This window comes from Capricornis sumatraensis, chromosome 5 (assembly GCF_032405125.1).
Source record: "Capricornis sumatraensis isolate serow.1 chromosome 5, serow.2, whole genome shotgun sequence".
In the NCBI taxonomy this organism is placed as follows: Eukaryota; Metazoa; Chordata; class Mammalia; order Artiodactyla; family Bovidae; genus Capricornis; species Capricornis sumatraensis.
The window spans coordinates 72,405,780-72,429,365 of NC_091073.1; the positions used below are offsets into that span (position 1 = coordinate 72,405,780).

The window sequence follows — 23,586 nt, forward strand, 5'->3', positions numbered from 1 at the left end:
TATAAGGGAGTCAAGGCAACAGAGTGATTTGACCGAGACCATTGAGAAAAAGAAAACCCAGGATCCATCTAGGTCCAAAAAAACCCCACAAAGTTCCCAAGGCGTGAAAATTCAAACAAAGCTGTGGTGGTGGGGTGGTGTGAAAGGCAAGAAGAGCCTTGTATCTTAATACTGAGGAGTGAACAAACTTTCCCAATTGCAAATAAAAAGTTTGCGAATGGAGAGTGAGAGTCTCGTCCCACCTTCACAGTGATCTGTAGCCGGCAAATCCTATTCAGTGGTAGACTGAGCAGGTATCAGTCTGCTTGCTTTAAATGCCCTCCTATCCGGGCTCTCGCTCTGGGTGGTCATCTCATACCCCTTCGCCCCCGACACAATTCTGGCAGTGGGCTTTATTGGATTTCTCGGAGCATTAGGTTTCTTGGAGCATATAAACTCCAGGATTTTTCCTTTAAATCACTGAGAGCCAGAGATGGAGGCAGAAGGATGCTTCAGAAAGAATTAAGAAAAGTTACCAGATCAAAAGAACAGTGCTGACACATAAGCTACTTCCTTTTTCAAAAACATGTATTAGGAGAACAGCAGCTAAAAACCTGATCAGTCATGAAAATGAGCACCAGCCCGTGGGCTGGAGGGCTGAAAGGAATTAGGTACCACCTAAAAGAAACCTCTTTGTGATGAAGCTCACTATCTGAAGAAACACACACACACAGGAAAACAAAACCGAAAACCCATCACCCTGGACTCTCCTTTCTCAGATCAGTCATGGGTGCCCTTGCCTTCAGTGTTCAGAAAATATAAGTAGCTGCTAAAAACTTCTGGGAGGTTGAATGTAACGGTCTCTATGTGCATGCATGCTAAATCACTTGTCATGTCCAATTCATTGCGATCCTATGAACCACAGTCTGCCAGGCTCCTCTGTCCATGAGATTTTCCAGGCAAGAATACTTGGGTGGATTGCCATGCCCTCCTCCAGGGGACCTCCCCAACCCAGGGAACAAACCCTTGTCTTTGGCATCTCCTACACTGGCAAGAGGGTTCTTTACCACTAGAAAAGCCCCCATGCCTATGTGCAATGCTGATGTTCCCTCCATTGCAAATTATAGAGTAGACAGCTTAAACAATAAAAAGTGTATAATTCAGAATCCAGCAGATACCACTGAGCAGAGAATGCACGGCTAAGGAAAAACTCTCCCCTGTTCCTCTCAAAGTAGATTTTTATGGCAATGCAGGCTTGAAACCCAGGTAAATGCATCTCTAATAATATCTTTCATCAGAAGATATTAACTGGGGACCTGTTTGATGGAGAACAGGCCTCTTCATTCCCTCTCTGGACAAATGGTGAGACTTGGTGGTGTCCCACCAAACAGGTCCTTACTCCAAGATACTAGTTCTCCAGAGACTAGTTTTACTTTTATTCTGTTAGCTTTTTTCTCTTAATGTTTTTATCCATACATCTGTTACAGTTGAATAAAAAGAGAATGGAGTAAGAATTGCTTTTTAACCACAGTACTATTGGCAAAACAAATAGGTCCATAATTACATGAAGACACATGTATTAGTTTCCAAGGGCTGTCATAACAAATCTCCACAATCTGGGTGGCTTAAAATCAACAGAAATTGATTCTCTAACAGTTCTGGAGATTAGACATCAGAAGTCAAGGGGTCACAGGGTTGGTTTCTTTGGGGGGCTCTCAGGGAGAATCTGTGCCCCCCACTCTCTCCTGGCTGCCTCGGTTGCTGACCGACCTTCTCTCTCCTTGGCTTGCATTTGCATCACCCCAGTCTCTGCCTACACCATTGCACGCTGTCCTCTAGGTGTCTTCTCCCGGCCTTCTCCTAAGGACGCCAGTCATTGGGCTTAGGGCCCCCAGAAGCCAGTATAACCTCATCTTAACTTGATGACATCTGCAAAGATCCTATTTATAATTAAGGTCACATTCTGAGGTACCTCGGGTTTAGGATTTCAACAGATCTTTTGCGGGGATGCAATTTGACTCAAAACAACAGATGCACCATAGTTAAAGATGGAAAGAACTTAGTTTTGCCTGTGAGATAGGCCATGCTGAGCCTGCGAAGGAGGAGGAAGTAATTGATTGTCCTATGGACTGAGCACTGGGGTGGGGGTATCCGAGGAAGTTGCCTTTTCACTCCTCTAGGTATGCCTAGTGGAGAAGGCAATGGCACCCCACTCCAGTACTCTTGCCTGGAAAAATCCCATGGACAGAGGAGCCTGGTAGGCTGCAGTCCATAAGGTTGCTAAGAGTCAGACACGACTGAGTGACTTCACTTTCACTTTTCACTTTCATGCATTGGAGAAGGAAATGGCAACCCACTCCAGTGTTCTTGCCTGGAGAATCCCAGGACAGGGGAGCCTGGTGGGCTGCCGTCTATGGGGTCGCACAGAGTCGGACACGACTGAAGCGACTTAGCAACAGCAGCAGCAGCAGCAGCAGGTATGCCTAGAGGTCAGGATGGACCATGAGAGGGGTAAAATTGTGAAAGAGAGAAAAAATCATAGTGAAGTCCTAGAGACCTAAACCAAGTCAAAGAGAGAGGAGTCTGCAGGTTGAAGTTGGATAGGGTGATGCAAGGGCGTCTGGAGTCTTTGGTTTATTGGTGCTGCCTCTCTAGCCCTATTAAGTCTCAACACCTCAGACCTTGTGATTGCAAGTGTTCAAGCATCTGTCTAAAAGAGTGAACTGAAAAAGTACAGCTTCATCTGCTACTGCATCTTTTCCTGTGGGATTCAAATGAACGGATTCCTGTGAAGTCTGTATGTTTCGTTTGGATGGCTTTCTCCCCTCCCATCCAGTCGCTATTAGCTCTTTCATGTGTTATTCCTCTCACCGCCACTCCCCATCACTCCAGAAACCATGGCCTGTTTCTCCAATCTCATTTGCCTCCACAATGGCAAAGGTGTTACTGTTTCTTCGGGGAATTGGTCTTTAAGATGGTGTCTGCATCAGCATACCCAAGAATTCACTTTTTCTTTCCTAGTACATATACAGAAAATACTCTCCTAACCCTATAGTTTTCAAACGTTTTTCTTGCTGTAGAACTCTTTATTCAAAGAAGTACTTATGTAGAAACTCAACTAAATGAATAAATGTGGAACTGCTCTGGGTGAGGGGAAATGGGGAGACAGGGTGACCTGCCCACCGGGTCAGTCCCCACATCGCTTGTCTTTGGCAGCCCCTGAACACGCACTTAGAGCCCAGTTTAGTGGATTCTGTTTAGTATTCTAATTCGTCTTTATAACGTGGTACACAGACATCACGTGATAAGTGCTGGTGTCTACTGCTCATCGTTTAGACCAGGTAGTCTTTTTTTTTTTTTTTAAAGGAGAAATCTCTGTGCAGCTGAGAAAACAGCTGTTTCCCTGGTGATGTTACCTCTTCTCCCTTGGGGTCTGCCATTTAATGTGACTGTTGCCTCTGACAGTATCCAGTTCTGTTTGGAAGCTCCCTCAAACTCACCATGCACCTTATTCGGAACAAATAACAGAATTTGCAAGCTCTTTTCATTGCTTGACTGTAGAAAAGGACTTAAAGTTAAGTCAATTAATAGAGAGACAACATTTAGCAGAAGATCAGATCCATCACTAGAAAAACCAAGGTACAACAATTAGATTTGGGGAAACTCCAGAGAAATTCATGACAAAAGCATGAAGGATTAAATGCTTTCTGTAGAAAGCAATATCCTTAAAACAAGCACTTACTGTCTCGTAAGACAATAAAGGACTCGGTACAACAGGATCTCTGAATAAAAAGTAACAGTGACATGTATTAAGGACTGATATAAATAATATACTCTAGAGTTTTGTAAAAAAAAAAAAAAAAGTCTTCCTTGTGAAGATTACCATTGAAAATGAACAAGTGTACACCCGTGGTGGATTCATGTCAATGTATGGCAAAACCAACACAATTTTGTAAAGTAAAATAAAGTAAAAATAAAAATTAAAATAACGAAAAAAAAAAAAGGCTCCATCTTTATTAAACTCCATGCACATGGATGACATTCCCCTGGCCTCTCTCTACCCCTAAATTCCTAAAACAAATGAAAAGTGAAAAAGCAGTCATTCTACACTCTCAGGAAATCTTATCTGAAGACAAGCTTTTACTACTACTGAGAAAGTGCTGGATTTCTTTTCCTCTACAGCACGATTTTGCCATATTTTATGAAAACCCAGACAGGAATGCTCCTTTGTGATATTTTCCCTGCTAAACAGTCTTCATACATGTGTTATCCAGGACCACAGGTCCCTGGAAATAACTACAATGAAACTTCTACTTGCTTCTCATTTGTACAGAGGGATTCACCCAAGGAACCTGTCTGATGAAGTATAATAACAAAAGAAGTCTCTTTTCAAGGCCTAGGACAGGGGAGGGCTTCTTGTCACTCACCCCATCCGGGCACCACATCTGGGAGAAGGTGAGTAACCAGTTGCCTCCATTCTTTGACCGATTGAGGAATGCTTACTTTGAAGACATGGTGCCTCCCCTCCCTCCCAGTTCTGACTCTGTCTAGGGATCACAGTTGGTTAGACAATGGAAGACAGACCCTTTGGGTGTCTGAAGACAAAGCTGACATTCACTCAGGTGTGATGGGTCTGACGCTTCAAATGGAGGCTGTTGGGTTTTTTCCTTTTTCTGATTCAGCAGTTTTGAGGAGGCTCTCGAGGGGTCTGATTCAGCAGCTTTTGCTATAAATTTCCATTCTGGGAGAAGGAGGTTACGGGGAGAGGACAGACCCCCACACAGAGGGTGTGGGCTCTTCTAAGTACTCTCAGGTCTGTGATTGGTATAGATTTTGGCAAGAAAGGACTTCCCTGGTGGCTCAGATGGTAAAGCATCTTGCTTACAATGCAGGAGACCTGGGTTCAATCCCTGGGTCAGGAAAATCCTCTAGAGAAGGAAATGGCAACCCACTCCAGTACTCTTGCCTGGAAAATCCCACGGACAGAGGAGCGTGGTAGGCTACAGTCCATGGGGTCGCAAAGAGTCAGACATGACTGAGCAACTTCACTTTCACTTTGGCAGGAAATCAACAAAATCTTATGGGAAAAATGACGCCTGAAAGAACATCTTGTTGTTCAGTCATTAAGCTGTGTACGACTCTTTGTGACCCCATGGACTGAGCCTTTCAGGCTCTTCTGCCTATGGGATTTCCCAGGCAAGAATACTAGAGTGGGTTGTCATTTTCTTCTCCAGGGGGATGAACATCTTGTCCTGCTATTTCTTCTTTAATGACTGGGTGAACCCTTCCACCGGGAACAGCTTCTGTTGTGAGCACTCCAGGATTCAAAAGACTTGGTCACACCCTACCCAAGGTCCCCAAGGAGGGCAGAGGCAATACCTGTGGCCAGTTATTGCAAAATGATAAGGCAAAAGGACAAAGAAACAATACAGAATCTGGAGTCTGGAGGGTCTGTGGGCAAGGAGACAACACAAATCAGGGGAAAGAAATCAAAATTAAGGTTGTAACTATTCTCCGTCCTATATGAACTTGCTGCCTTGCCATGTGGTGTTACTGCCTTTCTTCTACTTTTTCCTCTTCTACCATTTCAAGCTCAGCCTCTAACTGAAGACTTATCGTATCATTTATTTTCTTCTTTTAATTAAAGGAAGAGAGTGGAATGAAAAGAAAACATCTCCACACTGAGAAAAGCCAAGAATCCCAGCATCCATTCAAAAAAGCTTTTGGAGTGCAGGCTCTCGTTCACGCTGGTTTTGTATCTGATAAACTTTTCATTCAATTTGAAGCTCAGTGTGTCTGAAATCCAATGAAGTGAACCAAGCAAGGGATGTCGTCCAAACATGTTGAAGCACTTGTGGGTGAATCTCGGCCTCTGTGTGTGTGCTTCTGCTCCTGTGAGAAGCCTCAGTCTCAGGCAGACTCCAAACTGCCAACTCGACAAGGCAAATAATAATTACTCTTAATGGCAATAATAATTATGGAACGCGGTGGACCCAATATAAGGTTGATTATCTGTGGCTTTGGCGGGGCAGCCAAAGTTTCACACACTGTTTTTATAAAAATCAATCTGTCTCTGTCTCTGTCTCTGTCTCTCTCTCTCTCTCTCACATACACACACAAATACACATACACATTTGCCAAAAGAGATCTGGACAAACTCATTCCTCTGGTTTCCTGCAAAGTGCTTGACTACAGACCTAAATTAAATAAATAGCAGCTATCTGCACAATGAAGGGGGGATTGGGACATGTTGAGTAATTGACACCACACACACGCACAGACACACACACACACACACACACACACACACACACACAGTCTCCCATTTTCCTTTTAGTTAAGCTTTAAACTTTCTCCCCAGACTTTTACTGAGAGTCATGGCCAAATGTCAGACATGATGAATAATTGGAGGTATTCCTCCTTCTTTCTAAGGGAGATGGGAAGGAAAGAGGGAAGAAAGAAAGGAGAGAGGAAGAAAAGAAAGCCAGGGTCCTAGATGAATGTCCTGCCATACCCATTCTACTTCAGCTATGAATCAGAAGAATCTCCCAACAGATCAAAGCCTTCTTGGTGAAGCCCCAAGCCTACAGTTAGTGCCACAGCCAGTTCTCTATGAGATACACACCTTGCTCCTCCCAGGAAGCGAGTTACCCCCTCAGCTGGGGCTCTCTCTCCCCAATTCTAGATCTGGCTGTCACCACCTTCCAGGGACATCCGCATTAGCACTTAGGTATCTCACCCCACAAACCAGTGATGTCAAGGTGTCAGAGAAATAAAAAGTGGCTGCTCCTGAAAACATAATCCATCAACCGAACAGTCATTTTGTAGATAATGAGGAATTGTTTCAATTTTCTGAAGAACTAGGTTAAGGGCCTAAGGTGAATCTACATGAGTTTTTTTTTTTTTTTTAAACTTATTATGCTTGTTAATCATTGTGACTATTCTTTAAAACTGGTTGCAAGGGGCCGGTATAGTTTATTGTCATGTAAGAAGGGGTTATAAAGGACATTCAGGACATGCCATGTGGAATACACAGAATATATCTGGAAAATTTCTTCAAAGGTTTTGAATAATGTTATATACATGCCAAATGGCTTAAATGATGTTCCAGTAAAGCAAATTATTATGAAGTGGGTGTATACATATACATCACTCACACATACACAATTTTCATTTGGATGAAATTGGACATTAAAATTCCCCAGTCTCCTTTAATAATATACAATTTAGTTACGATTATTTTTAAGTACATTCTTTCAAAATTTTAGAGAGGCTGTGATTTGAAATAAGCATCTAAAATTTGCATTTTTGCTCAGTTTTGTCATTGAAAAATACACCCTGACTCAATACAGGGTTACAGAAAGCTTCAGGGGGAGACTCTAGCTTCACTGAGTTTGCAACTTCAACAAAAATGGCATCTCTCATACCACCCAAACAGTACTGCGGTGGAAGCAGACTCTAGTTCTCTTCAATCCAGCACTTGATTGCTTATCTCTTTAGGCATTCAATTTGAACCAAGACTCTCAAGTGAGAAAAAATGGCACACTAAGCAGTGATCCCCAAGAGTCTGCCAAACACTTGGCCTCCAGCCCCTATAGACACTGAGAACACCATCGTGCACTTGACAAGTGTCCAGTGGCTTGCTGACTTGGGGATGGGTTTTCATTGAGGCAGTCATCATTATGATTGTCTATGTAGAAATGTTTATGGGTTTTATGGACTGAAAATAATATACTGGAGGTCAGTGGTAAACTGCTGTGTATTTGGCTTATGAATTATCCTATCTGAACCAATATATGATGAGTATGCTCAGGAAGTCATTTCTGGCATTTCAAAGATTTCTGGGGCCATCTGTTCTCTGCAAAGACCTGCACCTCTGCAAAAGCCAGCCAAGCACATTCTGGCATGTCTGTACCCCCCACACTCACAAGGGTCCTATCATTTTACAGACTTTACCGACCTATTCACCAGCCAGAATGCACTTTGCCAAAGGGGGTGGGGGGAAACTATAAAACTCCAAATTCTTTTAAATGTGTCTGGTACCATTAAGAATGTTTATTGCTCTATAGAAATTTTACAGTTGATATTTACCAAAAGCACAACATACTTGGTAAACAGATTAGTGGATTGTCTGCTAAATGTGATGTATCTGTTTTTATGAAATTTCTTCTTCCATAATCCCTACCAGCCAAGCAGTATTGTGGGAGCGTGTTAGTCATGATAAGGAAACAAATATGTTCATAAGAGCTAGAAAAGGGCACTGGTTAGACAATCCAGTTTCATTCTTTCATTTTATAAGATGGAAAAGTAGGGCCCTGAGAGGTCAAGGGAGCTGTTCAAAGTCCCATAACTTGTGAGTGATGGAGTCAAAACCACCAGCAATTGCTCTCAATGTCTAGCAATGACATTGTACTGTCTCACTGAAATAGGATTCCATCTGTATGTAACTGAAACTTAACATAAGGGATTCCCTTCATATCCAAAATCCAAGACCAAATTGGTTATTTCTGTGATATTCTCATCCAACCAAAGGTCAAAAGTCCACAGAATTTGCATCTCCTTCAACTAAATCCTCCACAAAAAGAATATTAAAAACAAGAGTAGAAAAAATCCATTTGGTCTAATATTATTGAAAAATACATATAAGAGGACCTATTGAATCATTTACCTTTTAAATCCTAAAGTATCCAGTTATATGACTACCTAGTATTGCAGTGAGGACCACAGACTATCTGCAGTTCTTGTCTTTTAACTCAGAAACTACTTATCTATCAGAACAGCTAAGAGTTATTTATACTTCATGAAACATATAGTCTTTAAGAATTTGAAAGTTACAAATGATCAGAAATGTCCACTGGGACACAGCCATGCTACCTGTGCATGCTCAGTCCTCAAAAAAGCAAAGTGTACTCCCAGTTGCAAAGTACCATCTCTGCTTTACCAGATTCGTTTCTCCTAAGACACTCACCTTGGAGAGCACAGCACACACCAGCCCTTTCCCCATGTCACTGTCCCTTTTGGGGTTCTTGGAGGAATGGGTACACTTAGTCCTGGGACTCATTCTAAACACAACACTGGGACTCATGTAAACCTACAGTGGCGAGCCAGCTCGGTGTTCTGGCCCTAAAAACAGAAAATAATGAGCCAGTTCCCATGTAGGAACTATGACAAGCATAGAAAGGTGCAGTTAATCACTGAATTTTATATTAAGATAAACATATATCCTCAATTTCCAATGTTTAATTATTTGGCACCTTACTCAAGGTTTTCCCCTTGGAAAATACTAAATACTGATATAAGCTAGACTTTTATGTTTCAGGTCTTCTATAAAGCAACCCCCAAAATAATAAATCCAGAAAAGAAGACAGTGGACTGCATTTTTCCATAAAGCTATGTCTGGCAATATAATTGTTCCAATTTCTTGTATTACATTTGTATTATATCTTTCACTGTTGTGCTGTTGCCTAGGTGTTTTTCTAGTGAGCTCTTCGGCAATAAGTCACTTTTAGTAAAATGAGAATAAAAGGACAATTTGCTGATAGGATTAATTCAAGGGAGGAAACTCCATAGTCATGCATACAGTCCTGAGCCCCCAAGGAACTTGCCTTCCAAGTAGTTTTCAAAATTACACTCATTATGAAAACCATCAGCCTTTTAGTGCAGGATAAGGCTTGAGAATTTTCTAGTGATGCCTCCTCATTTTACATGTAAGGAAGTTAAAACATGGAGAAGTCAACTTCATTTGGACCCATGGGACAGTGAGTTGGCTTCCAGTTCCAGCACTTACCTTTATCCATATAACGTGGGGCAAGCCACATAATCACTGAACCTCACTTTACTCAGCTGTAAAATGGGTATAAAGTCTCCATGTAACAGAATTATAAATTTGTTGTGATTCACCTAGGAGTTGAACCTGGAAGTCAAGTCTCTCTGTCTTCATATGTTAGGACCCTTGTCTTGACTACACTGGTCTCCCCTTCCCAAACATTCCCAGTCCCTACTCTGCTCTTACGCACATGAGTATGAGAATGCCTCCTGAAATTCAGATAATCAAGAACCCCAAACTTAGCTCCTAGAGGAAAACAAACCGAAAGAGAAAAGAAATTTGAGACAGAAAAGAAGCAATGAATGAGGATTGTGTTGCTGAGAGTGACCTGTAATCAGCTGGTTAACCTTTAAAAGTGTAGACGAAGGAAGGGGGGCCCAGGGCAATTGTGCACTTGGCCAAGGTTATAAAGTTTTTTGACTGGCAGAGCCTAAACCCATGACCTCTAAACCTGCGGTCAATACTTTTGCAAGACTCCCCTCTAACCTGACTTGGTTTGGCTCTGAGTAAGCTTGTCTTTTCCAGGCATATCTTTTCAATATGCCACACAAAAGAACAAGTGTCTAGATTTACAACAGACACAGACTGAATGATCCTGGGCTGTTTTCTCCAGAGCAGACCTGTGCCTTGTTGTTGTTCAGTTGCTAAGTCACATCCTACTCTTTTTGACCCCATGGACTGCACCATACTGACTTCCTTGTCCTTCACTGTCTCCTGGAGTTTGTTTAAACTCATGTCTCCTAGTTGGTGATGCCATCCAACCATCTCATCCTCTGTTATTCCCTTCTCCTCCTGCTTTCAATCCTTCCCAGCATCAGGATCTTTTCCAAAGAGTCAGCTCTTTGTGTGGTGACTCATTGGTGTGCCTAGCTGTTCTAAAAATGGGAGGAGACAGTCAAAATACAGAGACACTTACATGGAAGGTTCTGGAACTCTGTGAGCAGGGCTTCTGTTTATAAGATCCAGAAATGAGACTCTCCCCCAGTAAGTCATCACAGGCAAAGTCACCTATCCACACAGGAATCAGAATAGCCTGGAAGTCACACTTCATCTGGTCAGGGCACTGGTTCTTCCTATAAACCACGAAGCCAAATGTAAAGCAACCAAATGATTGGAGAAAGGACAGCCACTCTCAAGCAGGAATCTGGTTTTCTTAATAGTGAGAGGATTTGGCCAAGAGATCTCCCAGGTACAGGCTCTCTCTCTCTGTATCCACGTGCTCTCACAACCTGCAAACTCCCTTTCTGAGGGCCAGGGAACTCCTGTATTTTTCTCCTGAAGGACTAAAGCAGCTGCTGGAAACTCAGTGTGTCTACCTCTGCCCTTGACCAGCCTGTAGGTATGTGAAGGAAGCACGTCACACTGTAACCAGAGGCTAAGCACTAACCAACTCAAGTGGGCAGATGGCTCTCCCAAATGGTCAAACACGCTCATTATCTTTCATGGCACTGGGAGTGCTACAGGCAGGAGCGCAGGGAGAGCACGTGCTTTGAAGTCCAACAGAACCACATTCAAACTCTGCTCATCTCACTGGCTGAGTGACTTTGGATAAGTTACTTCTCTTCCTTGAGCAGTAAAACTGGAGCAAATAATGTCTTCCTCTCCAGACTCTTAGAGAATGATAGAAAGCAACATGCAAAGATAAATCAGTGCTCTGCACATAGATGATGCTGGATAAATGTTAGCTCCTTTTCTTCTCTTTAGTATCAGCCTGCTAATCCCAAACTTCTCTAACAAATAGCTTGAGCCACTCAAGAGTGACTTTCAATTTTCTTTCCCAAGAAGACTAGCTTTTACAAACTGAATGTTGTCTCCCCCCAAATTCATATGTTGTTTTAGTCACTCAGTCATATCTGACTCTTTGCAAACCCATAGGCTGTAGCCCACCAGGCTACTCTCTGTCCATGGAATTCTCCAGGCAAGAATACTGGAGTGGATTGGCATTCCCTTCAATGAGGTCATGAGTCCCTAAAACAGGATTAGTGTCCTAAGAAGAGGAAGAGATACCAGAGGTCTCACTTTCTGTCTTTTTCTCCTCTCTCTGAAGTGAAGAAGTGAAATTCGCTTAGTTGTGTCCAACTCTTTGCTATCTCATGGATGATATAGTCCATGGAAACCACCAGGTGAGAATACTGGAGTGGGTAGCTGTTCCCTTCTCCAGGGGATCTTCCTAACCCAGGGATCGAACCCGCATCTCCCACATTGCAAGTAGATTCTTTACCAACTGAGCCACAAGGGAAGCCTAAGAATACTGGAGTGGGTAGCCTATCCCTTCTCCAGTGGGTCTTCCCGACCCAGGAATTGAACCAGGGTCTCGCGCATGGCTGGTGGATTCTTTACCAACTGAGCTATCAGGGAAGCCCTCTCCTCTCTCTGTCAATCTGCCTGTCTCTCTCTCTGTATGCACAGAGAAGCGATCAGGTGAGCACACAGTGAGATGACAGTCGTCTGTCAGTCAGGAAGAGGGCCCTCACCGAGAACCAAATCTGCCAGCACCTTGACCTTGGACTTTCCAGCCTCCAAAACTATGGAAAGTAGACATCTATTGTTTAAGCAAAGATACCTGCCTTGCTGTGTTCCAGGTGAGGAACTGAGACACTAAGACATAACAAAGCTGGCCTGAGGGATCACAGGCACCAGGCTAGGAGAGGAGAGCAGGGGTGCTTTTTTCTGCTTCTTGGAAGATGTAGCCATGTGCTCTGGCATCCTGGCTCTGCCCCCTTCATCTGGCCACAATTCCTTGTGGTATTACAACTTTCAAATGTTAAGAAACCTTATATTTCCTCAAGTATCAGTACTTAATGTTTCGTTCCACACATAAAACTCTTTGAGTAGAAAGCTGCTGGCCCTCTTGTCAGAGGTGATTTCTCAAGGCTCTGCACAGGATTTAACGGGAGCCATATGGTTAAGTCCGTCAACCCTCCCAGAAAGCACTCCCCTGAAAGGCCTCATAAATGTTCTCGGGGCTGTGAAAGACCCAGCAACTTTCTAACAATAAAGCAATGTTCATGGCCGTGATATTCTGCAACACACAAAGCAGGAAATGATGGCTTCGGGTCTGAATTACTTAAAGGGGGCTTCAAGCTGTCCTGGAGAGGGGTGTGGGTGTGGGGGCAGGGAGTGATAAGCCGGGACCTGCTGGCTGCTGCATCCAGGAGGAAGAAGGTTGGCCTGCACCCTGCTAGCACTAGCCTGCGGTGGGCAGTGACAGTCTAATTCATGGTGTTGATTTGTGGAGTTTAAGAAAACTCTTCATAATGGATGTATACACCTATGCATATACAGAACAAGCATACTCAAACTGTGAAATGTGAAAGTGAAAGTGTTGGTCACTTAGTCATGTCCAATTCTTTCTGACCCCATGGACTGTAGCCGGCTAGGCTCCTCTGTCCATGAACTCTTCCAGGCAAGAACACTGGAGTGAGTAGCCATTCCCTTCTCCAGGGGATCTTCCCAACCCAGGGACTGAACCCGGGTCTCCTGCATTGCAGGCAAAATCTTTACAGTATGAGTCAACTGTAAGCTGATGTTTCACATAAGTTTTCTTTAAGCAGTGCCTTTTTGTGATGGCATCATTTACTGACCTTTCCCCTCCCTTTTTTCAGAACACCAGACACAGAAGTCCTTGAATCAATTAACATTCCCATCTCAATGGACACCTCAAGCATCAACAGCAACTCATACAAAAAATCACATGACTTTCTCCAACGGGCAAAGCGGCATTGTTTTTTACATCAATGAGTTTTGAGATGTGATAAGCTCTTCTTTTATTACTATTATTTAAAAAAAAAAAAAAGCTCAGAAAGGGTGAGAGAAATACAATTTTTGATGAGTATCAGCTCCTTTTTATTTTTACAAGATTTGCTATATTTTCTATAAATTTCTAGCCAAGTCTTAGATCTACATTGCCTAAATAAAGCTTTATGCAAATAGGGTATATGATGAAACAGCTAATATACCTACAAACATACATGTGCCAAGACTAAAACTGGCATAAAATCAGAGAGAGGTTTTATATATACATGCTGTTGAACATATTTTCAAATTTCTTGATATCCTAACTAGAACATTCCAGAAAAGACCAGATATCTTCTTTTCAAATATCAGCCTTGGTAGGAACATTTGTATATCCAGATGTTAGATATATCACATCTACACTTTAAACAATGACTGGCAAATAATTTTTTTTGCCAATAATCTAACAAGCTTATGCATTTGCCAATTCCATAGGGAGAACTAAATCTATAGAACATTCTGAATACAGGAAGAAGTTTTTTGTGGACTATTTTGTAAGTGCCGCTCACAACCTGTCAGAACTCTGTACTGATATCCATTGTTGTAGATCACCTCATTCCATATTACTTTCATTGTCTTCCTAAAAAGTTACCAAGCATGAATTATCTAATAACATTGGTCCATAAAGAGAAGTAGGTTTCTCTAGGAATTTGCTGTTGTTCAGTTGCTATATCATGTCCAGCTCTTTTGCAACCCCATGGAATGTCGCCTGCCAGGCTCCTCTGTCCATGGGATTACCCCAGACAAGACTACTGGAGTAGGTTGCCGTTTCCTTCTCTAGAAGATCTTCCTAATATAGGGATCAAACCTGTGTCTCCCACTTGACAGGCGGATTCTTAAGCACTGAACCACCAAGGAAAGCTAGGATTTATTAAAATTGTAGCCACCTTCTCAATTGACTGCTGGCCCCTACAAAAATGTCTCATATGAGGAAAGAGAGAGAGAGACAGAATTAGAGAGAAAGAGAGAACTCATACTACTGATACCTGCTCTTCCACCACCCTCTCAGGAGTTGCAGACTGGATCCTGAATTAATGAGCCTGTTACGTGATCTCTAATAAAAAAAAAATTACTAGAGGAGAGATACTGCTTGGAATCTGCCACATATTTGGTCCAAGACAGAATCGATTTCATCTGTATTTAACACATGCTTGTTTTCTATCTCGCTTGTCTCCCCCACACCCCATGGCTCCCTCTTTTTCTTTTTCCATCTGGAAAACTTATCTCCTAAAACGCTACCATCAATCAGCCAAAGGCACTCTTCTCGACAGGGTGTCTGCCAGTTTGACTAAGCACAAGCAGTCACTAGTTTGGGGATGCCTCCCACACTCTCCAACACTGTGTGTTTTTCTAGCCTGCCTAACCACACGAGTGCAATTTGGCATATTTATACTTACCTCCAGTTTTTATCGAGATAAAAAGCACTACTTGGACAAAAGTGGGCATTGGCGATGGAAGCAGGTGATAGAGGACAGACTGAAGTTTGCACACGTGGTTTGTCTATCTCAGAATTTTGCATTTCCACCCATTTGGTCCTACGTTGACTCAGTGCCTGCTCCAAAAATATGAAAATCAAATGCTCACAAGGATGCCTACACTTGGTCCTCCAAATCTTCCTTAGGAGCAGGCACTGTTCCCATTTCCAGTCCTTCATGTCAATATCACTCCCAATACATTCAAACCTCTAAGTTTAAATACAGCATGAAGGGGGGATGGTGGCAGAAAGGAGAATAAAAGTGGGATTGGCAACAGAAACCCAGCACTGGTCAAAGGGAAGAAAAGGGGGGAACGGGAGATGGGTGGCTCCCCCTCTCTCCCGCAAAGTTCTATTTGTGAACACGCCCACTGACCACAGCAAAAAAGCCCTGTGCGTGGGCACAGGTGGGTCCCAGCCTCTCTGGCTGGGTGCAGCTTAAGCGCGGAGCCTGAATGAAGACTTTCATTGCTGTTTGCTGCTTTTGTTGGCCAGTAGCCATGGCAAACATTTGCAGGTGGCTTGGCCAGATTTTGACACTTAAATATTTGAGGTTGTGATAAAAATCAGAATATTACTACAATATGGTTCTGTGCAGCCTCAGAGAAAAAAAAAAGAAAAAAGAAAACTATCTGCAGTTTCAAATGCTCATTTAAAGACACAGTCTCCAGAGGGAACTCATGTTTTAAAGTAAGTACTCATTTCCTCTTTGCTGAGAGAAATAAAAGAGTCAGCCATCCCCAAATGTTACCACCTAGAGTTTCATTCTGAATCCACTAGTGAGATGGGTTGTTGAGCCCCCATGATCATCCGGGCAAAGTTTTAGATGGGTCACATGGAGAAAAATGGAAATGACAGGGTGTGGGGGTTGGAATCAACATGGCAAACACAACAGGGAAGGATTTGAAGCAAGCCTCAAGTTTGGCAATGAGACAGAGTCCTAAAAGTGACAATTATCTCCTAGAAAACACCAGGAGAAACACATAACACCCCAGGACTGGGAATAAACGGGAAGACAGAGTGGGTCGGGAGATGGCATATACCCCCACCTGACAGGGCACAGTGACACAGCCTAGAAATGTCATCCAGCTGTACAGCCCTGGCCAGCTGGGAAATTATTGACAGAGTCAACACCCATCTTAGAATTTAGTGCTAACCCTTAAAAGATTGTTTCACAAAAACCACCATTGTACTAACAATGGCCAAATACTAAGGGCCTCCAAAAGGGAAGTTGGGGGGCAGGAGGCAGAAGAACTCCAGGGGAGAAGGAATGCTGTAAAAATGCTAATAAAATCTAGCACATTTTATGTTTTTTCCCCTTGAAAGAAAAATAAAATAATTATAATTAGCTCGCCTAACTGTGAATTGTTTGCCCAAAGCCAAGCCACTGGCGTGAAGGAGTCCCCTTGAGACTGAGATGCTGTCTTTAATGACCCCACCTTCTTAGTATGTTACAGGTTCTTGCTTTGGACGGAGAAGCATTTACTCCCATAGACATTTGAGAAAAAAAGGATTCTTTCACAGACACACTTGCAACTTTAGTGATGGCTTATTCCAACAAAGCCAAGCATTCAAATGGCCAGATTAATTTTCTGTTTCTTCAATGGGAAACCAAAGGTTCCCATGGCAAACTCACAACACAGTTATTACCCACAACTCTCATTTGTTAAGGTTTGTCTTTGTATGCCACAACCCATCCTGATGAGTTGAGAAATGTGAGAGACAAGGTACCCTTTCTAGTGTATTCTGAGGAGGGATAAGCCATTGTCCCTAGCGCTCCCTCTGGGTGGGGAATTCTTACACACATTTAAAACAAGGAAGGGAAAAGACATAACTGACAAAGAGTGAGATAGCTTCTAATTTTTTCTTAAAATCACCATATCTACTATACAGTGGAATATTCAAACTAAATTCTGATATGCACACCAAACACAGCAAGTTCCCTTTCCTATTTTAAACAGAGAATTCTAGGAACAAGGAGCAAGCAGTTCTCAGCATCCAGTAACATAAATTTATCATAGCTCTTTAGCTTAAGTTACTACTTTTTCTTCCTAAGATCCCAAGCACTCTTAAATCTTTTATTTCCTTTTCACATTAGTCTTGCGAGGGTGGAGAGTAGAGACACCATCCTCATTCTGGAGAGCAGGAAGCTGGGCCAGAAGTGTGCATTTCTAAGAAGCTCCTGGGTAATACCCAGGCTGCCAGTCCTCAGACCACACTCTGAGTAACAAGGACCGAGAGCTATCACATGATACTCAGGAGTGAGTGCTTGTTCCATGCCATGATACAGTGTCTGCGAGCATTCTACCTATTTTTCTCAATGCCTCAGTATTATCTTTTTTATATAAATGAGAAGGATAGGATCTGCCTTCTTCGTTTCGTCTTCTCCAGGAATGAATATGAACCAGTGCAGAAAGAGGCGAGCTAATGAGAAGGTATTAATATTAACAAGGGAGAGAAGAAAGAAGAATCATCAGAGAGGAGGAGGACTGTGGAAACATACCAGAGACACGGGTGATTGGTCTTAGGAATGGAGGCACATACTCTGTTAGTGAGGAAGCTGGGCGGGTGACACTTTCCTCCACCATCCTCAAGCATTTGTCCTGAGAACTACACTCTGCTCCCAACGTCCAAGAAGTTTCCCCACAGTCACCTTAAAGTTCAAGAATCTTCTCTGAAGGAACAATGACACAGAACAACTTGCTCTTCTCTCTAGATCCAAGGTCAAAGAGCTTCTATCAAACAGAGACTCCCTCTACCTGTCTCCCATCAAAAACATCACTCTGAGCTCTAGGCAGTATCACACCAGCCAGGAAAACCAACTTCTGTCTTATCCAACCTGCAGACTAGAAGCCAGAAGAAAGTCCAGAAGCTTCCCTGAGCTCCGGCCAGGACCCAGAGACAACCAAGGAGATCTCCTTACCCGATCTGGCGGTTGGTGGAAGGGGCCTGCGTGATGACAGAGCTGGACTGGGGTGACGGCATGGCTTGCTGAATCACAACGCTGGTGTCATGGTTGGGCATCCGGGCGCTGCCGAGCTGGTGAGCTCCAGGCCCCGCCATGGCCCCACCAACGGGGTTATGCATCGAGATATTCTGCCCAGAGAAGACAGAAGGGAAAGGGTCAGAAGAGGTTAATGCTTTGTTCTGCTCTCAGGCTTTCAAAGGCCAAACTGGGGAATCTGGTCATGTCAACTAAATACAGAGTTATGGCTTCTGGCAAGCCATAGGTCCATTTATTTTGTTATAAGTTACAGCTTCAAGGAGATGAAAAATAACTATTCGCCTTAAGAGTAAAGCACATAAGAAAATACCTGGAAGTTCACTAATCACCCTGCCACCTCCCCATGTGAGGTTTAGTGCATATCTGCTCTGACTTGGGGTGATATATATTCCATTTGAAAATGATTTCTGTGGTAAGTGCATAACATTATGATTTAGTGAAAAGCCCTTCAGCACCCTGCTTTGAATGACAAGCACACTTGTTATTTTTTCTTTTTCAGTCCTATAAGAGTAACCACCTCTTTTTTTCCCCAGGAAACTACTTTTCTAACTCATAATCTGAGTATGCGTGACCCAAGCTCAACAACCTAGGGAGTGAGGATATTGACTGTGAAAGACAACAGGGTGTCTGGGGTTCAATGACGAGAGTGAGAGTTACAACTCTCTATTGTTTTTCCATAAGATGAATCCCCAATACTTTGGTTGAATCGTGGAATACTGACGACACTGGTTCACCTGTTCACTTGTTCACTGTCTTTTCCTCTAGAACATACAATGTTTGTGTTCATGACTCTATCCCATGGGGACTGGAGCACAGTAGGCACTCAGTAGACATACAGACATACAGACATGAATACAGTAGGGAAGAAAATAACAGCACAGCTGAGTCACTTGAGTGACTTAACATCCTGTCTTTATTTCTGGTGACTTGAGTGAAGGCTTCTTTGCTTAAAATTCAAAAATAAGGTAAAGTATGGGCTTCTCAGGTGGCATTAGTGGTAGAGAACCTGCCTGCCAATTCAGGAGACATAAGAGACACAGGTTCAACACCTGGGTTGGGAAGATCCCCTGGAAGAGGGAAACCCACTCCACTGTTCTTGCATGGAGAATCCCATGGACAGAGGAGCCTGGAGGGCTACAATCCATAGGGTCGCAAAGAGTTGCACATGACTGAAATGACTTAGCATGTACGCAAGGTAAAATATGCATGATAAAGCTAGCTTAAAAGACATTCCTTTTTTTTTGTTTTGTTTTGGAGGATAATTGCTTTACAGTGTTACAGTGGTCTCTGCCATGCACCAATGCAAATCAGTCATAATTATATATATATGTATATGTATATGTATATGTATGCATGTATGTATATGTATATCCTCTCCCTGTTGAGCCCCCCTCCTCCTGTCATCCCGACTCTTTAAGTCATCACAGAGTGCGAGGCTGGGCTTCCTATGCTATACAGCAGCTTTATGCTAGTTATCTATTTCACATGTGATAGTGTATATAAGTCAATGCTTAGAAAAGAATGTCACTGGGGCAAGAAGAGAGGATTCACACTGAGGCATAAGAGGGCTGAAATGTGAGAAATTCAGAACCTAGAAAAGAAAAAGAAAGTACCGGACAAAGTTACATAAGTCAGTGGGCCACTGAAAACATCCAAGTACAGCTCTTTAGCCTAGAAGGGTATGGAAATCTGAGAGGTCAGTTGGACAGTGGGCTGAGGATGACAGGAAAGAAATGGAGTGTCACTAGCAATTTACTAGAGGAAAAATATCTATTTGTCTGTGCTTTGGGGTTAGCAAAGAAGAAAATAAACAGTACCCAGGAGAACAGGAAGTGGTTCTTTGAAGTTCTTCTGCAAAGAACAGGATTTCCTGCACTATGTGTTAAATGATGGTGATAACATATATGGTGGCGGGGGTGGTTGTGTCCATCACTTTGCACCTTTCCCAGGTTTCTGATTTCTAAATCCTGACCACACAGTCTGTCCAGAGTCCAGATGCCAACTGGGCACCTGGCTTAGACTGTGAGCTGACTGTGTTGTCGTGGGGTCCCAAAGGCATGAACAGGTTTAAACACACACACACATGATCCAAAGGCTCCTCTTATAGACTGGAAGGTTTTTCTGACATGGGAAAATATTGTGGTTGGTTAAAGTAAGATGAAAGGAAATAGTGATTTGTATTGGGGTGGCAGCACAGGGATATGCTTGAGTTATTTTTATGGGAACTAGAGGTATAAAGAATCAAATGAAAAGTAATACTGAAAATAAAGATAATCATTATTTCTTTCAAAAGTAAACCTCAACAAACTCATTTTTCTAGGTCTTAGCATGAGGTTGTGATGAAGTAAATGTTGCAAGTATTATTTTTAAATCCTTTGTTTAGATCCTTCAAGATATTCACATTTTTTTCATCTTGTTCACAGTCACTTATTTTGTTAATAATAGATCTCAGGCACAGAAGGATTTCTGACTTTCATTTTATTATTTCTGTTGTGCTAGTGAAAGTTATCAACAGAGCCATATGATTTTAAAAATAATCTTCTTTAAGTTCATGACAATAATATAAAATGTCTAAACCCTTCTTGAGTTCCCTTTGGCATCTCTTTTCTATCACCCCCACGTGGAGTCCCCAAGTACCATAAATTCAATGCAAGCATCATTCTCCTCTTTCTGTCTCTTCTTCCACCACTTTCTACCCAACCATCATTATCTTCTTTCCTGGATTCAACAATCACTGTCCAAACCGGTCCCCCGTCACTCACTTTGACTTCCTTTCCTCCTTCCCATACTACAGCCACAGTCACCTTTTCAAAAGGCAAAACCAAGCACATAACATACAGATCCCTCTACAATGCCCACCCTCTCCAGGCTGCTTAGATGGCTTCTCATGGGGCCTTCATGAGAGCCTTCTGGTCTCTCCAGCTCATCTCACACCACCTTCACTCTCGCTGTCTGTGGTTCACTCCACCTGCAGGACTTTCCCTGCTCTCATCCTGAACGTGCTCCATATGTCGGTACAGAGCTGAACATGCTGTTTCTGCTACCTGTGCTCTTTCCCTACCTGCACCTTCAAATCACAAACTGAGCATCACGTGAGAACGCCTTCCCTGACCTCTCCAAGAATGAGCACCATCTCCCCCTCCTTTGCAGCACTTTAAACAAGTTCACAATTGTCTTCGATTATTTGACCAATATCTGTTGCTCCCTCTAAGCACAATGAGAGAAGGGACTAAATTTGACTTTACTCCCCACTGAGTCTCTGTTGCCCAGATCAGTGCCCAGCATAAGGTAGGCACACAGGAAACTACAGAGAATGAGTAAACTATAAAATGACACTCCTAAAATATTCAGTATGATGAAATCTTATCTTTTATTTCCTGGGTGAATTCTGAGAATGTGAGCTCTCTTGTCTGTTTACCTTAAAATCTCAAAGTATGCTCACAATAAGAGATGTTAAGATATGTTAGATATTAAGGTACCTGTTTGATTATGGGGTAGAGAAATAGGATCAGAATTAAGAAGAAAGCCACAAGCATGGAACATACGCTGGAAATCAAAGTCTTTGAGAAGACATTGAATGAGCCCTTGAAGGAAAGTACAAAGAAATGAACTTCAAGTCTTTGAGCACTTTGGCTCAAGTGATATGTCCATAACAATTCTTTACCTTCACCATGAAAACCAAGAAAATCTTTGTTCAAAGTTTTTGAAAAGTGATACAAAGAAATTGGTTTGATTTATTCAGAGTGAAGCATGTTAAATGAGAGAGAGAAATACCTATGCCCTCAAAAAGTCTAGGAATGTTGTCTGAGAATCATTAAAAAGAATAAAAAAGACTACCAGGAATACACTTCACACACATCCCCACCAACATTTTAAAGAGATCTCTTTGTCTCTGTGATATCCTTCAGAGATGGAAAAAACTCCTAAAAGTTATGCTGTTTTTCAAAAATCTCTTTTCTCCCCCACATATGAAATCTGCAAATTCTCCAGCCTCCTCCCCCAAGACCCAGAGAGTAATTTCAAAACATTTTGGAAAAATAAACAAATTTAAGCAAGCATTATCATTTTGCATTAAAAGAAGATGATTTTTTTTTCTTTCAGCATTACATAGTAACTCAAACATGAAATTACTTTCTGAATTCACATTTTCCTAATTATGGGTTCAAAACCTGTCTTCCTTGATAAAAGAATGGCATTTTATCTTTAGATGAATTAAATATCCAATTTCAAAAACACAAAGAATGACTGTATCTCGCCGAGTTATTTTTGTTAGTATAGGTGCGTAGACTTGGAGCTGGTGAAACAATGTCACCAACCAGTGATGGATGTCAGTATACAGTGAAGAATCTGGGGGTTCAACCTTTGGCCTTCTCTTGTTCAACATTTTTATCAACAGCTTGGATGAAGATGTAAATTCATGCTTGTCAAATCTGTGGTTGACACAATATTGGGAGGCATCACTAACATTCTGGATAGTAGAACACGGTTTTACTCGAGCCAACTGTATGATCTGGCCTCCAAAAATGCTAACATAAATCTAGGTTGCTGTAGGAGAAGTGCAAAGTCCAGATCAAGGGAAGTAATTATTTCACTGTCGAGCACATCGGACTGACCACATTTGGCCACCACATTTTAAGGGGGAAATTGACAAACAGGCGGGAATGAAAGCAATGGAGGCATCCAAAATACATCACAGGAAAGAGTGGTAGAAGAATCAGGGAATATTTAGTCTGAAGAAAAGAAGGCTTAGAGGTCATGCTAACTGCCTTCAAATATTTGCGGTATTAGACATAGTCTATGTTGCTCCAGAGGGCATAATTTCAAAAAATGGGATCAAGATGATAAAAGCCAACAACAACTACAATTTGAGTACCTACTGAAGCAGCTATGATGATAGATGCTTTACAAACTGCTCCTCTAATCCTCACAAAGGTAGCTCAGAGGTTAAAGCATCTGCCTGCAATGCAGGAGACCTGGGTTCAAACCCTGGGTTGGGAAGATCCCCTGGAGAAGGAAATGGCAACCCACTCCAGTATTCTTGCCTGGAGAATCCCATAGATGGAGGAGCCTGGTGGGCTACAGTCCACGGGGTCGCAAAAAGTCGAACACAACTGAGCAACTACACTTCACTAATCCTCACAATGACACTGTAAGATAGGCATTACTATTCTAATTTTAAGATGAGAAAAAGAGTAAAACTCTACACCATTGCTAATACCATTCCATCTCCCTCTGGCCACACTCAGTCCTTCTGGACTGGCACTTTAAAAATAGAAATGTGACCTTTAGTTGGGATAAATTTACCAATATGTAGGGATAACCAAAGACAAAACAAGTTGCCTTATAAAGTACTGAGCTTCCAAGCATCAGATTTAAGCTGGTAGGGACTAGTGGACATCTGTAAAGGATGCCACCAAGAGGATTCTTACAGCCGGAGGGAGATGGCACTAAATGATCTCTAAGGTCTCTCCTTGCTAAGATTCTCTCACAATACATGGTTCATAATTT

At 42.4% G+C, this 23,586-nt stretch overlaps 1 protein-coding gene across 1 annotated transcript in view; it reads right to left on the reverse strand.

Annotated features, from left to right (window-relative positions):
- CREB5 (cAMP responsive element binding protein 5) overlaps positions 1 to 23,586 on the reverse strand; it is a 347,045-nt gene that overhangs the window by 237,753 nt on the left and 85,706 nt on the right. The window contains exon 4 of the mRNA XM_068972747.1: positions 17,998 to 18,170. Coding sequence (XP_068828848.1) covers positions 17,998 to 18,170 — 173 coding nt within the window. The remainder of the gene's footprint in view (positions 1 to 17,997; positions 18,171 to 23,586) is intronic.